This window comes from Sebastes fasciatus, chromosome 6 (genome assembly GCF_043250625.1).
Source record: "Sebastes fasciatus isolate fSebFas1 chromosome 6, fSebFas1.pri, whole genome shotgun sequence".
Classification (NCBI taxonomy): Eukaryota; Metazoa; Chordata; class Actinopteri; order Perciformes; family Sebastidae; genus Sebastes; species Sebastes fasciatus.
In genome coordinates, this window is record NC_133800.1 from 14,593,047 (window position 1) to 14,609,885 (window position 16,839).

At 40.8% G+C, this 16,839-nt stretch overlaps 1 protein-coding gene across 5 annotated transcripts in view; it reads left to right on the forward strand.

Annotated features, from left to right (window-relative positions):
* Window positions 1-16,839, forward strand: part of pdlim5a (PDZ and LIM domain 5a) — a 74,405-nt gene that overhangs the window by 41,992 nt on the left and 15,574 nt on the right. Inside the window, exons 5-15 of one of the 5 annotated variants that reach the window (XM_074637820.1) lie at window positions 3,915-3,940; window positions 4,903-4,923; window positions 5,047-5,064; window positions 5,534-5,706; window positions 6,630-6,666; window positions 10,351-10,395; window positions 11,244-11,852; window positions 11,971-12,117; window positions 12,221-12,295; window positions 12,447-12,578; window positions 13,631-13,795. In XM_074637820.1, coding sequence (XP_074493921.1) covers window positions 3,915-3,940; window positions 4,903-4,923; window positions 5,047-5,064; window positions 5,534-5,706; window positions 6,630-6,666; window positions 10,351-10,395; window positions 11,244-11,852; window positions 11,971-12,117; window positions 12,221-12,295; window positions 12,447-12,578; window positions 13,631-13,795 — 1,448 coding nt within the window. Of the gene's footprint in view, window positions 1-438; window positions 867-3,914; window positions 3,941-4,902; window positions 4,924-5,046; window positions 5,065-5,533; window positions 5,707-6,629; window positions 6,667-10,350; window positions 10,396-11,243; window positions 11,853-11,970; window positions 12,118-12,220; window positions 12,296-12,446; window positions 12,579-13,630; window positions 13,796-16,839 lie in introns of all 5 variants that reach the window. The other 4 variants (XM_074637821.1, XM_074637817.1, XM_074637818.1 and 1 more) reach the window with 4 other exon arrangements.

The window sequence follows — 16,839 nt, forward strand, 5'->3', positions numbered from 1 at the left end:
AATTAGTGATGGATTCATTACGACATAAAAAGAAAAAGTCATTCACCTGGGGTACCAAGTGCTTTGAATACTCTTACTACACCCCTCTGAAACGATGCCATACACATATTTTTGCTGCATGAAACCTTTGTCTTGATTCATGTAATTGTGTTTTTATAATATTGTTACATCTATTTTTTTTGTAAATGATAGTTAAGTATACTGATGCTTCTCTATTCCCAGAAAATCCTCAGAACACATTTACAGGTTGATTGATTTTTTTCCCCGCTATTCCTAAATTGAATCAAACTTTATTATATGGACAGATCAAAGGCTGTATACAGCATAAAGCCTATGGGCAAACACAACAAATATAACCTGAGAGGCATCAGTATAGTGTGTGCTGTGTTGTGATTTGTTTTTGGTTTGTATTTGCATGCTCTTCTCTCATACTGATAGGACGACAGATCAGACATCATAAAACCAGTGGCCCTCACCCATCCACCTCCACCACCCCATCCCCACCCTCACTCCTCCAGCCCCTCCACCACCAGCTACAACAAGGCCACCACACGTTACGGGGGCTGTGCAAGAGAGAGCGAATACCCTCCTTCACAGTCCCCTTTCGCTCCCTTCATCCCATCCCCATCCTCTGCCTTCACTCCTGCCTCCTCTCACATCAGTCCTCCCCTTCCTCCTCCTCCACCTCCTGTCTCTTATCCATCCTCTTCCTCCTCCCCCCCTATCCTCGTTGCGCCCCAGCCATCAGTGTATAACACACCCTTCAACCTCTACTCCTCTGAGAACGCATGTGAGGTGGCCATGGGGCAGAGGCGGGGCCTGTTGGAGAGTCAGGGTGAAGCCTTGCCGCCTGTGCAGTTTAATGGGTGAGTGGCGTTCTCTCCAGCCGATCAAACGAATGAATCAATATTTTGCATTTTATCCTCTGACTTTCTCCGTATTGATTCATTTTGGTGTTTTTGCCAAGCTTATATCAAAGGTTATGTTCCTTTCTGAAAATGGTTTATTCCACGCAGTTCGCCAGACTCCAAAACTGGAATCTTGAAATCTTTTCAAAGTTTTTCCACATCATTAAATCAAACTCACATGTCTGTTTGGTGTTTTGTTTAGAGGAGAAAAACAGATCAAAATACTGTACTGCACACAGTAGTTAGATCCAGGGTTTGAGTTAGCAAGATCGTTATGATGCCTCTGTTTGTGAGTGTTGTTTATTATAGTGTTAAAACGTGACAGTCACAACTTGGCAGTGCGCTACTGGTTTGGTTGCCATTTACCAAACAAATGTCACCAAACAGAAATACTATTTGTGTAATATGTCATGTTAGAAAATCTTAACTACCAGTCTGGAAATACTGATATGTAAGCAAACTAAAGTCGGTTAATTTACCATTTGTTTACTGTAGGAACTTGAGAAGGGAAATTCTGCACTGAAAGATATTTAATAGCTGGGTTCTTGTGATGGAAAACTGGATAATTGATGGACTTCAAATTAGCTTTTAGCAGTCCCGTCAAAGTATTGGAACATAATAAAACATAACCTTAAGTTTTCCCAGGTTGAAATTTTGGAATCTTTGGATTTTAACCATGGACTGTATATAAGAAGTGGACGTGGTCACTGTGACATCACCCATTGGTTTGTGGACTGCAATTTTGAAGCCTTGAGTTTGGCATTCTGGCCGTTGCCATCTTTGTTTTGCGACCAGAAGGGACACTCAGCTAAGTGCAACCCAACGTTGAATAAATCGTTTTCAGGCGACCAAAAAGGTTATAATTAACTTTCGTGAACATAAAACACACTGTGAAAGGGTTAAAGTTCCACGATGAAAACACGGACAACTCCTAGACAGGGCAACGTCGCGGTAGCAACCTGTGAATCACAAGTTAGCCAAAGCATCCCCTGCTTTATGGTCTATTTGACTCTAAATGGGACCATAATTTACCAAATGAACATCATGCTGTATTGAAGAAGACTTGAAACTAGCGATTGAGACCATAAACTCATGTTTACAATGTTTACTGAGGTAATAAATCAAGGGAGAAGTAGGGACATTTTCTCATAGACTTCTATACAATCAGACTTTTTCATGCAACCAGAGGAGTCGCTCCCTGCTGGCTGTTAGAAAGAATGCAAGTCACTTGGCATTGGCTTCACTTTTCAGACTTAGAGGTTGCCCACTGACTGTACCTTTAAATTTTTCAAGTTTGACATTTTGGATTTTAGGATTTTTACATACAGTTTACATTCAGTTTTAGAAAAAAAATAGAACTGAAAAAAAACAAATGTGTATGGACAAAGTAAAATATCCCTGACATGATGGCTGTATGGATCTTTGTACTATTAACACATATCAACCTATTAGCATGAAATAAATCAGAAAGTACTTACTTACTTACTTAGTCACTTACTTGTGAGTGAATTTTTATGTTCATTTTTTCATGAATAATTTTTGATATTCTAAAAGGCCTTCTCTTAGTGAAAGCACACCTCAGGTCAGGTGAAGGCTGCACCACATTTAAAACATACTTGAAGATAATACTTATAATAACTACTTTCTACCCACTCAGCGCCTCTCTTTACATAATTCCCACCATCATCTTTCCCCCCCCTCTGTTTCTGTCTCAACCCCAACTCACCTCTCTCCAGAGGCATAGTGAGTATAACTATGCTGTGACGCTATGACTAAGCTGAGTATATATAGCCTGCATCGGGAACTGGAGCTGTGTGGCATTATCTTTGCTCCTGTAGCAAATCAGTCAGTCAATAAAGGTTTCAGCCTTGAATCCATGTAGATTTACACACAAACACTGTCTCTTCACAGACTAACAACACCTTCGTCAGGCCATATTTTTCATTCTCTTGTTCATTCATTCTTTTAGTGATACGTGGATGTTATTTATTCATTGCACTCAAGATACCAAATGGACTGAATATACTCCTTTTCTGACTCATAATGTCTAAATTCATTTTCATGTTTTCACTCTCTCTGAGCTCTTTTCTGCGGGGCAACACTCTGACAAAAGGACAAGTGGTTTCTCTTTCTGTGACACTCAGCAGACACCAGCGATCTGCACAATATAATCTTACACCATGCAGCCGTGCACACACACACACACACACACACACACATCCACAGACACAAACAAACAAGCTGCCTTTCAGTTGGGTACATATCTTTCCCCAAGATGTCATTTAATAGCATGGGATACGTCATTAAAGCAAGATCTGGATCAGTCTTTAGTATTTTTATGGCTTTGACTTGCTTTCGCCACGTAAACATGTCAATCTCAATGTTCGTTTCACCTCTTTAAAATCCTCTTTGCTCATATTCCCAGTGATGGATGGTTCAATAACTACGACAGTTAATTTTAGAGCTGCAACGATTAATCAATACATTTTCAACTATTAAATTAATCTGCAACTATTTTGAATAATTTTTAAAGAAAACAACGTCAACATTTTCTGATTCCATCTTAAATGTGAATATTTTCTGGTTTCTTTATTCTTCTATGACAGTAAACTGAATATATTTTAGGTGTTTAAAAATAAGACATTTGAGAACGTCATCTTGGGCTTTGGGAAACACGCATCGTTAGTTGCATCCTTAGTTAATTCAGTCATCCACAGTAGAGGTCAACATACAGGTTCATGTTCATACAGTTAGTTTCTTCCAGTATCAGTTAATCCATTCATTTATTTAATCTATTGCTGAGGTGACAATGTGAGACAGCATGTACTGTATGTCCGTCCTTGCATTGTGCTTGCCTGTTTGCATGCTGTAAATGAGCTGTGTGGTTCGTTTCAGAGGGGATTTTGAAGGACATACTTTCAATGTTTTTACTGTAAGATGGCAAGATATTGTCAATGTTCTCTGTCTTTCTCTCTTCCTTTCAACTCTTATTTTCCTGCTTTGCAGACTGCGGCACATCCTCAAGTCCCAAAGTTAGTCTCTGAAGCATGTCAGGTTATGAGTGTTTGACTGCCTGCTTTCCTTTTTACTCCACCTCTCTGTATCTGTACCTTTATCATGGCAGCTGCATGCATTGCTGCAGAGAATGATTCATGATAGTAATTTTTTATAATTCACTTAGCTGATTTTCATATTTGAATAATAGCAACGCAGCACGCATGCATTCAGCTAATTAAAAGTGTTGTGTGTGATATATAATATGAGGCTGAGGCTGCAGTATATTTTTACTGTAAGTCACAAATATTGATTTTGACAGAGCGGCACACACACTCACACAGACTATATTGTCAGACACTTCCAGTATAACTGTAAGTGTGTGACCAGGCTCACATAGAGCCGTCAACATTCCCACACCCACGTAGCTGCTGCTGTGACAAGAATGTGTTGAGAGACTCTCGTAAATCAATGTGCTAGGTGAGTGTGATGGTGGGTGGGTGTATTTATAGGTGATTTATTGACAGCAGGGCCTCTCTGTGTGTGTGTATGTGTGCGTATTTGTCCTAAGAGTTGATTTATTAATAGCCAATTAGTAACTGGCCTGTCAGCACAGCTGTCGCCAAGGGAGATTGTGGATTCACACACACAAACTACACGTGTTGACTCATAATAATGCTGCGCACTCATGTTTTTCATCACCATTTGAATTATATTCTTGCTTATATGTTTACTGTCCAAATTATGAATGACTATACTTTTATAGAAACCCAGCAGCACCACCATGTGGTTGAAAAGAGAACTGATGCCATGGATGCTTTGGCTCTATGTTTTGCATGCATTGGTAGTTGTGGTCCATATGCTTTTTTTTTTACTCTCCTCTGTCTTTATTCTACTGCCTGCCTGTTAATATTTCCTTTGATTATAATTTTTTTTTATAATTTAATTCATTTTTCATACTTGTATATCTTCCTCTTCTTCTACTTTACTTCCTCTTCAGTGGACCTCAAAGTATTTTGAAGTAAGTCTTTTCAGATTGTCTCTTTATGTCTGTTATGAATGTTGCTGTTTTATTTTTCCCTGCCTTTATTCACTCTATTTCTGTTTTCTTCTGTCCTGCTTTTCTCTGTCAATACTTTTCAAGAAAACCTCCGCCACCAAGGTATCAGATTGGTTCACAACTAGACACCAAATGCATTTAACAAAGTGCGGTGTGGTTCCCCCCCCCCCTTTTACTGTCTAATACGCACACACACATTGCCACCTCATGTAACCTGCAGTTGAAACAGTTTAATACCAATCCTCTAACTGAATTATTATGCGTTAAATAATGCAAATACTTGTACAGTATATCAGTTTAAACCCATGGTTGAAATTAACCTCCTAAAAAGACTAAACACGGTTTGTCAACACACACTGAGCTACTTACTTTACAATAGGAGGTCCAGGAGTATAAAATGTTTTATTGGATTCTGCGATATTAAAAGTTCACTTTAATATGCTATAATACCTCCAAGGAAATGACATCAGTCTCCATCTCTAAAACTTTGATCAGTTATACGAGAGGGAGGATGTACAATTAAAAGTATGTCTACTGATGTCATCCGTCCTGCTCTACTCTGTTCTTCCAGAGTTCCCAGGAGACACGTCGTGGACACAGACATCCATTTCTACCATGTGCCCACTCACGCTGATGCCAGCAGGAAGCGCATAACGGAGGACACGGAGGACTGGCGCCCTCGCACCGGCACCACCCAGTCCAGATCTTTCAGGATTCTGGCTCAGATCACCGGTACCGAGCGTGGTACGTTATTCACTGAAGTTCACACAGTGACCATGTCTTCATAGTCATTACACTGTCTGTTGTTAGTGCACCTGAATTAAACACATCTGAGCACAGGGCAACCTCCATACATAGGGCAAAACTACAATGCTTGCTGTGTAACGTAACATTATTAAATTGATTATTAAAGGGACTATTTGTAACTTTCAGAAATGCTTCTTAACAGCGACACCTGTGGCCGTGAAATCAACGAAAGTCAGCGTCGGGCTCGCGCTTGCTCGCTCTCAATATACCTGAACGAGCATCGCTCAAAACAGTGAGGTGACACACGTCAGCTAAAACCACAATATCACTCTATATTTCAGCTGCTTGGCAGTAATGTTAGCTGACCAGACGAAGGTCTCTCCATGAACATGATTTAGATCTGATCCTAGTGTTGGCTTTTCCTGCCTAAGTGCAGGCTGAAGCAGCGGCGCTCTGCAGCGTGTCTCCCTGCTCTCTCCTCCCGCAGTCGGAGGGAGCAGAGGAGACACCAGCACCCGGTCGGTAACGAGAGGGTAACGTTACTAGCTAAGGAGCTCCGTCACTTCACAAGACACGGGAAACCTCTGTTGGTCTGGAGGAGCTGCAGCATTTTTTTTCTGCACAAACGTCCACTGTGCATTCACTAGATATTCTCAGAGCTAAACTAACTCTTCTGCAGTGAGGAGTGAGCGCGCGTTCACGTCTAGAGGTGGAGCGAGCTGAGAACGCGCGCGCTCTCTGAGCGAAGGCAGGCAGGCAGAGTTGGAGAGGCAGCGGCCACACGCGAACGCGCATATGCGAGCGCGCATGTGTGACGACCCGCTACATTTATGCGCGTACAAAGTTACAAATAGTCCCTTTAAATAAAAGGTAAAGACCACAATGTTTCTTTAATGTACTTTCTATTCTTTCTCTTGTAGCTCAAGATGAGGAAGATGACGCAGCCAAGAAGACAAAGTAAGTGCAATGAAACTGCTGACTGTGGTTTTAAGAGCCCCGGACTGCCTATCATCAGCTTTTTTTGTTTGTATAAATGAGTGCATTGTGTAGAGTAACAATACATTTCGTGCTGTTATTTTAACCCACTCAATCGCGTGCCTCTAACACATAAAGGCCACATTTACATACATGGAGCAACATTCAGATCTCTGTGGCACAGTTCTACCAATTGTATTAATGCTGTGTGGCCTCTTCCTGTCTAGACGGCAGAGAAAGGATCACATTTGAGCCATTAAGTCAAAAGCCAGACCTCTGTGCACTGTACAGTTTGTCCATTTTTAGTTGCTCCAATAGTTCAGAAAGCAGTTTTAATTACATTCCCCCTCTCGCTGAACATTTTAAAAACTGTCATGTCGACAGCTGAAATTGTTTCCACCTGTTCTTACCAATCAAAGTGCAGCATCATGTGATGGTTTGTGTGCTTCTCGCCGGTTGTTTGTGCATTTGGTTGTGGATGTGACAGCCTTGCGGTGCTGCATGCTCCTGTGATTGTGTTGTTGACAATCATGACTGGACTGTTGGTGTTCTTGTGATCCGTTGGCTGTCCATTGCTCTTGTTGGTTTGTGGCGATACACGTGATCACCGTGTGTTTGTGATCAGTTGTTGGTGCTTCATGGTTGAATTAATTCATCATTTCAGTCCATACTGGCCATGATCCATGGGCTGCATTAAGACCTCATGACTCAGTGTTAATGTTAATGTTTTACTTTCATCCTCTCTCTCTGCATCGATTTCTGTCATTTTCTATTCCACCCCATCAAAACGTTCCCTGTGTATCATCAGCTTCTTGTTTGTGGCAACAGCCCTTACCGTATCACCAGGCTTTCCTTGTGGCATGGCTTACAGTGTGTCTCATTGCAGACGGCAGGGCAACTTCTCTTACTATTCCTAAATCCTTATCTTCTCTCTCGTTTGGTGTGTGTTCTTCTCTTCTCTCTCCTCCTGTGATGGCAGAGCGAACAAGGCCACCACTCGGATGGTGATTGGTCCTAAGTACAACGAGCTGAGAGACTGGCACCACGGAGTGTCTGCTCGCACCCTCAATGTCCAGTAGACTGTGGTTGTTTGAGTGTGTGTGAGTGGGAGTGGGATTGTCTACCTGTGTATGTGTGCACTATATCAGTTTGACCTCTGTAGCTACATGGCTGTTAATGAATTTGACTGTTTAAAGGGATAAAAGCTTGTGGACTGGTGGAAATAAAGCAAAGAAAGAGTGAGCGCTTGCAAAGGAACTGTTGGAGTGTGTGGGTGTGTGTGTGTGTGTGTGTGTGTGTGTGGGCTTGTCCTTCACCGTTACTTTATGTGGCTGCACTGCGCTGGCCTCATTCAGACCTTTTAATGAAGTGTTGCTTACGTGCTCGGCCACTCCACTGACTCCAACGCTAAAAGTGTACTGCTGCGTAAATACTCACTTTTATTAGCGTGTTCACGTCACTATACATGAATTTCTGTTTGGTTAAAGCATTTGTATGCTCCTTTCTGTGTACTCTGTAGTGATTTCATGAAAAAGGTGGTATCTGCATACTAATAAACACTAAAACATTAATTTAGATGGTTAGGGTGAAGTATTGAGCCAAAAAATGTGTCACCAGCTGAGTCTTTGTGTGGTTTTGTGTGGCATGATTTTCCACAGTAATAAATATGGAACAAGTAATCCAGAGTTTTTATTAAGAGGGATCTAATCAAATAGTCTGAACAAATTCAAATATGCAGCTGTCAATCTGCATCTTTGCCTATCTCTAGACTTCACTACACTACATATAGTCTTCACTACAGCGCATACAGTATATTCCTGACTTTACACTACATATCGATGTGCTGGACCAGTTCCCACAGTAGTGAGAAAAGGCAAGCAGCTGAGGTGGCCTGCTGAGAGTTGTACAGGCACATATTTATGAATCATTCAGTCTATGTTCATTCTTAAAGGAAACATATCATGAAAAACTCCCTTTTTCAGTACTTGGTCACATACATTTGGGTATCTGGAGTGCCTACAAACCCACAACCCAACATTTTTCCTCAGGCGACCCTTTTCTATTATTGAGTAAACTAATGACCCCTGACTAAGTGATATATTTTATAGATATTTCATAATTATATTCAATGCATAACAATAACAGCACAGAACATTAACATTTTCATTTAGTTTTCTTCACAGAAATGAGTGAAATGCTGAGATATATTTTTCAAAAAGTTATCTTACAGCCCTTAAAATTAAGAAGGCCTCGCAACCCCTCGTGAAGCTTTGGCGACCCTTAGTGGGGGTCAGGACCCCAAAGTTGGAAACCAGTGGCCTAGATCAGAAAACATGTGATTCAACGAGCCAGAGTCAGATTTGGCTCCCCTTTCTATGTCACATGCAGGCTTATTAGAATATATCGCCCACATCTGAGTATCTCCAACCACAGCTTGAGAACTACCTTTGTAACAAAGGTACTACAGAGGTAGTGAATGTTTTTCTCACAAGCAAATCAGAGTAGACTGGGCATTTTCGGGAGGGAGGCTTAAAGAGACAGGCGCTAAAACTGAGTGTTTCAGACAGAGGGTGAATAGAGGTATATTGAGACAGACAGTATGAGAAAAAAATAATTGTTTTTTGAACGTTAAAGCATGTAAACATGTTCTCGTAGAAAATTTAAATACAAGTATGAACCTAAAAATCCGCATGATATGTCCCCTTTAAACATAGAACAACATGATACTGCACAGAAATCACATAGATTCAAATGTGTAAACAAAACAAACCCTGCAGCCTCTTCTGGAAGTCTGCAAACAGCTAATGAGAAAGACACTTTTTACAAATGCACGACATCACTACACTGTTGTTTCCTCATTGTCTTTTGTACCACTGTAATGTAGATGAACAGTGGCACAAGGGGAAAGTGTGTTGTTTTGAGGAAGAAGTCTATTTCTGAGATCATTGAAAATAGCAAATCTGGCCTTGATCTGAGTGAGAGTGCATTAGACAGTTATGTATATTCCTTCATGTTATTTAGACTGTTGTATAACTAACATATAGTTATGGAAGACACTTATTTAAAAGCTTTAATGGCTTGTTTACATCTGTAGTATCTGCTAGCATTGAAACTCTTCTATATTGAAATATGGTGGCATCTGAAAAATGGGAAGAGATTTCAACTTGTCGTGCGTGTATGTACAGAATATATACCGATAGCATATATGCTATGCTGCTGGGATGTAACCGGACCGTCCAGATCGGTGCTGTAAGACGTGTATGGTATAAGGTATATGCAAGTCAGGAAGGCTCTTTTTCAGTGAGCAGGTTGTTCAGCTTTGATGGTGTGCAAAGTGACTGTATAAATGCTATGAATCCCTGTAATGCAAAGGTATTTTATTTTGAGGCCCTTGCTATGTAAAATATTTCTCCAGTGCCTTTACATTTATTTCAAACCTATGTTTACTTACTGCAGATTTAATAGTAGTTTATTATTGTAATGGTGTTGCATTTTAAAAACAGCTGGACTTCTAGTGGCTGAAATGTATCTTCTGTGTTTTGAGTTTGAAAAAAAAACTATTATTCTATATGGTAGCTAATAAAATGATTAAGTTTTTTTCTTGTTTCCTTTTCTCTCTGTCTCTGGTGTCCCTTTCCTTCCTTCTGTCCTCCCCTACTTCTTTAGTTCCTTCACTCTTTCCTCTTCTGAGACAAACAGTGGGGAGGTCAGGTATAAATCATCATCTAAACTTGTGACACTTTTTTTCACTTCTTCATCACCTGTCACGTTAAAGGTGCTAAATTAGATATCCAGAGCATTAATATAGCATCAAACAACTATTTGCTATGTAAAGCTATAGAGGAGTAATGTCTCCCTGAGCAGAGAATGAAGTCACTCTCCCTCTGTATGTAATCCGAGCTTCTCCATGCTCCGGGCCGGCCGCAAATGCTTTTAGTTCATGTGAGCTTGCCCCATTGGCGAGCTCATGGCTGCTGTTCTGCACTGCTCTCATACGGCCGTTACAGCTGATAACGCCATCGTAATCGACGGCATCATCGCAGAAGCGTAGCACTCACCCTCCGGTTCCCCACCAGGTAAACTCTGTTATGTCTGTTAGCAATTTCACCGTCGCTTTCACTGTTATCGCTGTTAGCACCGTTAGCACCGTTAGCTGCAAGCCACCTGGCTTGCCGTCTCCATGTTGAGAGCCGTTGAGAGGCAAAACAAATGCTCCCAATTCTGTATTTAGCACCTTTAAATAGTCCTGCAACACAGTAGTCACTTTTAAATAAAACAACAGTCACGTAAAGGCTTTTAACTTAATCACAGAAACTAACTAACCACGTTTAGTCTGTGGTGTTCAAAACTTAATCAAGTGTTCAATAACTCGCTTGTAACATGCGTTACAAACTGAAGTTTAATACACTGGGATTTTGCAAGCTATAACACAGATTTCCCATAAGTGCATTTACTGATCTTTTTCACACCTCCTCTATAACAAACTTCAGTCTACATAATATATCTGAAATGCACCAAAGACTAAGTTCCATTATGCTCTGCTATCTGTTATCTGCCAGAGACAGATGTCCAACGCATCAATCCTCTGACCAAGTAGGTGTTTCACTCTCAGCCTTCAGTGGACTGAATGATGCAACCACATCTGAGCAACGACCAGAGGAGGACGCTACAATCCCCAACTATGTCCTCATTTCCGAACCTGGCAGCCTCTTAAAAACTCAACATCAAGAGAACAATGTTCACCTAGTTGCCATGCCAGTGACGTATTCAAGTTCTGTTGACATGTTTTGTCAAATACACCCGACCCATTTGTCTAACATTAACTATCCATTAGCTCCAATGTTGGTACCTTTAACTTACACCGGTTCAACCCCAAGCCAAATACCATCAGGTCATGCCCTAAGGCCAAATGACGCTTCTCTTGATGCAGTGTTTATGCCAGCCAACATCCCACATTTTCTTGGCCCGAGTCCTGTTTGTACCCACACTCCAGCATCCTGTTTACCTGTTTCTAGTGTAATACCTGCTCAAGGACTATACTTGTCACATGGTAGCGACTCATCATTAAACCAAGCACCAGAGGCTTCTTCTGATCCGGTCCCTGTCGATAGACCAGCTGCTTCAGATAATACAAAGCCACCAAGCTTTCGTCTGCCCACAGCTGGAAGGTACATTGAGCTTGGGATGTTTCATGAAAGTACACAGTTTTACTGTAAAATGCACGTTACTAATGCAAGAAAGGCTTTGATTATAATCATTTTCTTTACTTTTGTCACCTTGGTCTAGCAGTTCCCCTGTCACACCACTAGAGGACAGCACAGACTCAAAAAAGTTGGAGTCCAGAGGCCGTTTGACTGATCATGATGGTGATGACCACAAATTATATAGACAAGCTAGAAAGTCTCTGAAGTTTGACCTTTCTCCTCAACACAGGTGCTGCACAGCAATAATTGATGCACATGAAGTAAACTTTTCAGTGACAGGCCATTAAAATTGCTTCAACTATCTGTCCAATCTGTGATGTTTGTCCCCTCAGCTTCCCAGTCCAAGTCAATACTCCTCTATCTCATATATCAGCACGTCATCATGTATTTTCTACCAAGCCACTCAGGTACGGTGTTATAAGGAGTTTTACTTAAATGTTGCAGGAACTGCAAATTAGTTAGAGGAAGCTGCCACGCTTACTGAAACAATGTTGTCATTTTTTTCAGTATTTTCTGTGGAGGCATTTCATATCACTTTGGTTGTGTATTTGTAAACAGGAGAGAGCTCCTGTCAAGTCCTCTGGACTTCCTGCCCAGAGCAGCGCCTTGCCCTCCTCCTCTCACCCCCAGTGCCCCCAAACAGTCCACACCAAACACACACCCTGAACACCGTAGTCCAGTGCAGGCGAGGTAAACATTGAGTGTGCAAGTGTTTGTGTGTGTGTGTGTGTGTGTGTGTGTGTGTGTGTGTGTGTGTGCGTGTGCACAAAAAGTATCCCTCTGTGGATTCCCTGCCAGGGATCTCTATCTTTAGGCTTTTAACTTCTAAAATCTTTTTGGGTAACACTTTATATAAAGCCCATGTCTATAATGCATTTTAAACATACTTATAATGCATTATAATCTGCTTAGAGCACTGTAAAATTATAGTTATAAGCACAAAAATATTCATAATGCTGTATAACAATAATCATCACATAATAAAGCATTTCATATTGTTTTATAAGGTCAAGTATCACAATAGTTCATAATCGCTGGTCACTGGCTGACATTCTTTTATAAGGATTATAGTATATTATATTTCCCATAATTGTAATGCATTATAATGGGATTATACGTAACTCTAAGTGGAGTGAATTATGAAGTATGATATTTGACCTTATAAGTCATTATTACACGGCTTTGTTAAATACTAGATTCTGATTGGTCAACCACGTCGTTGTATGGTCTGTTATTTCTTTATAGATACGAGACCGTTACAGACCGTTGCTAGGGACATAGTTCTGATGTTGGACTCTAGCGGACCGTTTTTATATCAAATTATTGATTTATGATTTATTTATTTTTTTAAGTAAGTAGCCATGTAATAAGCGGGATAATGTACAGCGACCGGGTTATTGTTGTGAAATACAGTATACCCCAACAGGGCGATGCGGAACCCAACGTGAAGCGGAGGTTTGCGGAGGGGTCTTGCATCGCCTCGTCAGGGTTTATTTCACAAAAATAACCAGCTCGCTGTACATTATCCCTTACTTATAAAGCATTATGAATATTTATCAGTGCTTATAACTATAATTATACAGTGCGATAAGCAGATTAGAATGCATTGTAAGTATGTTTATAATTCATTATAGACCTGGGCATCATAGAAAGTGTTACCCCCTTTTTTCTTTCTCCCGTTTTTGGTTCCATCATGACTTCCCTTTCACCCTCTCTTCCTCAATGTGTCGTCACCTTGTCAGAACAACCTATCAGAGCAGTCCTTGGCCTCCTGAGAAGGCCGCGTCTCAGCGCTTATTGGACGCCCTGCTCATCACTCCAATCACTCAGGCTCCGCCGCTACACTTGAGGAAGAAGAAGAAGAAGCGCCGTAGCGTCAGTGAGCTGCATCTGCCCAAGAACAAGAGGTAGACGGGGCAGACCTGGACAAAACTAGCTTTTATTGTTCAACTTAAAAATGGTCGTGACCGCTTCAGAATTGTTGTTCATCTCTGTTTTAAGTTTAAAGGAACAGTGTGTAACAATTGGGGGGATCTATTGGCAGAAACAGAAAATAATATTAATATGTTTTCTTTAGTGTATAACCTTAGAATGAGCCGTTTATATCTTCATATCTTCCACTGTCCTCCCTTCACCGAGCTGGCCGCCATGTTTCTACAGTAGCCCAGAACGGACAAACCTAACTTTTCCTGCCGGACTCTAACGTTACTCGCTCGGAGTTAACCCCTGTCACTCCACTCAGCCGCCAAGAAACAATATACAGAAAACCTCTGTTGGTCTTGAGGAGCTGCAGCATTTATTTCTGCACAAACTGAAACTTCCACTGTACATTCACTTGATATTCTCAAAGCTAAACTAACTGTCTTGCTTACTTTGTTCGCTCACACACATTCGCCACCGCCACTCTCTCTCTCTTGCTTCACCACTCACCTCATACGAACACACACATTCTACACCTTGACTCTACTATTCTCCAAATGAACTACGCTACTCTAACAACAGCTCGACAGAGGGCGATTCGAGTTTTCACGCCGGCCACCGTTTTTCTCCTACACACTTTGCACACGGATTTGATCGAAATTGGTTGCAATCTGCAACCTCACCACTAGATATCACTAAATCCTACACACTGCTCCTTTAAAAGAATTGAGAACAATCAATATTAATCATCATTCCTCATATTGTTGTTGTATTGGGTTCGACATCTTTTAAATTCAGTTTTGTCCAGGTCTGAGTCCAGGAAAGAGTGACAATAATATAATCATCTGCTTCACAAATAATGTGATATAACGTGTGGAGACTCATTCACTCATTAATATACACCATGTGATGCATGAGACGTCACAATATTAGTACTCATAAACTAATTTCACCAAGGAAGACGACTTTAGGATAGAAAATGCTGTTACATATTCTATTTGTTGTACAATTTGACTAATTATAATAATTTTTTAATGTTAGACGTATACCTATTTTTAACACATAGTGTAAACAGCCCCAGAGTCCACTGAGCATGCCATTCATTGCGGTGAAAAGCTGTGTTTGGTCAGAGCATGCCAGCACCAAAAGACATGGCCCATATGTCTCGGCGGAGACAACTCATGACATTCTGTGGTCACTGTGAAACAACTTGGCAGCGTCTCACAGAGATCCGTCATTGGCTAGTGGACACAACTGTACTCATTTAAACCGTGAAGTATGAAAAGTGTGTGTGTTTGTGTGTGAGAGAGAGATTGAGTGGGTGGATATCTTTGTCATTGTGTGTGTGTGTGAATGCACATGCATGGATGGTATAGCGTGTGAGGATTGAATTTGATCCAAAGAATATCACAGCGCTGAATTATAGACCATCTGTTGTGTGGTGGAGAGAGCTGCTGGACAGCAGTCAGCTATGTTAATGGACCATTTGTTCAATGTTCAAACTAAAGCAACACATTTATGAGATGCATAATACAAGTTCTCGTAGGAGCTACAGTACACAAGGGGTTACTTCTTAACATATGTAAACAGTGTGGGGAGTGAAATGTACCCTTTTTCCCTCATTATGGCTTAATATCAGCAAACAAGGCGTCTCATTATTAGGCGGCATGCAGTGCTGAAAATAGTCTCCGGATAAGATAAACACAGGAACAACAACAGAGATGCAGAGCGAGGCCACTGACAGGGTGGTGATACATGGTTTTTAATTTCAAGTGTGTTAATGTAAAAAAAAGTGTAGAATACTGAGACACAACAGGGAAGAGAGACGGATAACATAAATGTCTTCCTCTCTCCCTCCTTCCTCCCATCCCTCTTTAATTATCCCTTCAGTTAACAAGGTTCATATATGGCCCAGTGCGTCCAGATGGTCAGCAGCACTCTAACCGGCTACTATTGAATCAAAACAGCGGGGCCTCCATTAATCAACCAATCACCGTCTTGGAGAATACAATTAAGTCCCCCTATAATTGGCCTGATTGGTGGAGAATATTAACGAGCTGTGCTGTAATTGGCTCGAATGAATGAAGGACTGGGGAGCGTCTTATTTCCTGCTCTACTTGTCACCTGTTGTTAGCCAATTACCATAGCTAATGTGAATGAATGTATTTAGCTGGTTCGCCCAGATAATTTGAATAGATGGCACTGTAGCCTTTAATCTCTCAGTGCTATAGCTTAATAGCATGATGAGGATGAGGCCTTTCCTGTTCTTTACAGGATAAGTTGTCGCCAGCTGATTCCGTTTCTATATAGAGAAAACAGCTTATTTATTTTGATTAATTATCCGGAAAGCTTACTGATATACTTGCTTAATTTAGCTACTTTTCTAACCTTACAGCAGTCATTCCCAAAGACTGGGTCGGAACCCACCGGTGGGTCGCATGACATTTTATTAAGGTCCCTAAATAGATTTGTATTTCAATGTTCGTATTGTTCTGATAACTTCTAACATTGAATCTAATATGAAAGGCTAGCATTCATTCTGTTTGTTTGTTTGTTTTTTCCTCTCATTACTAAACCAGAACCTGTTAACTCCGTCTGAATGCATTTATTTGGTCTCATTTATAAAGTATTTAACATCTGTATATGTTCTCAATAACACGTGCATAAATCAAAATTGTGATTAATCAAACGTATATCTCTCTTCAAAATGTCTGGTTTACCTATTCAAGATAAATAAGGTGATACAGAAACAGCCGTAAAAATGGTCAGGAACATTCATTTACGCACAAATTCACTCTTCTCACGATTTATAGATAAGGCCTATTTTGAACCCAGAAAAACAGTTTGGGAAACACTGCTTTATAGAGCTACTTATAGCAGTGGTTCGCCAACCTGAGGGTCACTCATTGGATTAACTGCTCACAACTAATGTCCACAATAAGGCCATAACGGATTGCAAGTAGATACAGATTTGTTTAAGGGGTCACAAGCTGAAAACACTGGTAACCATTCACTCATTTACAGTGACTTG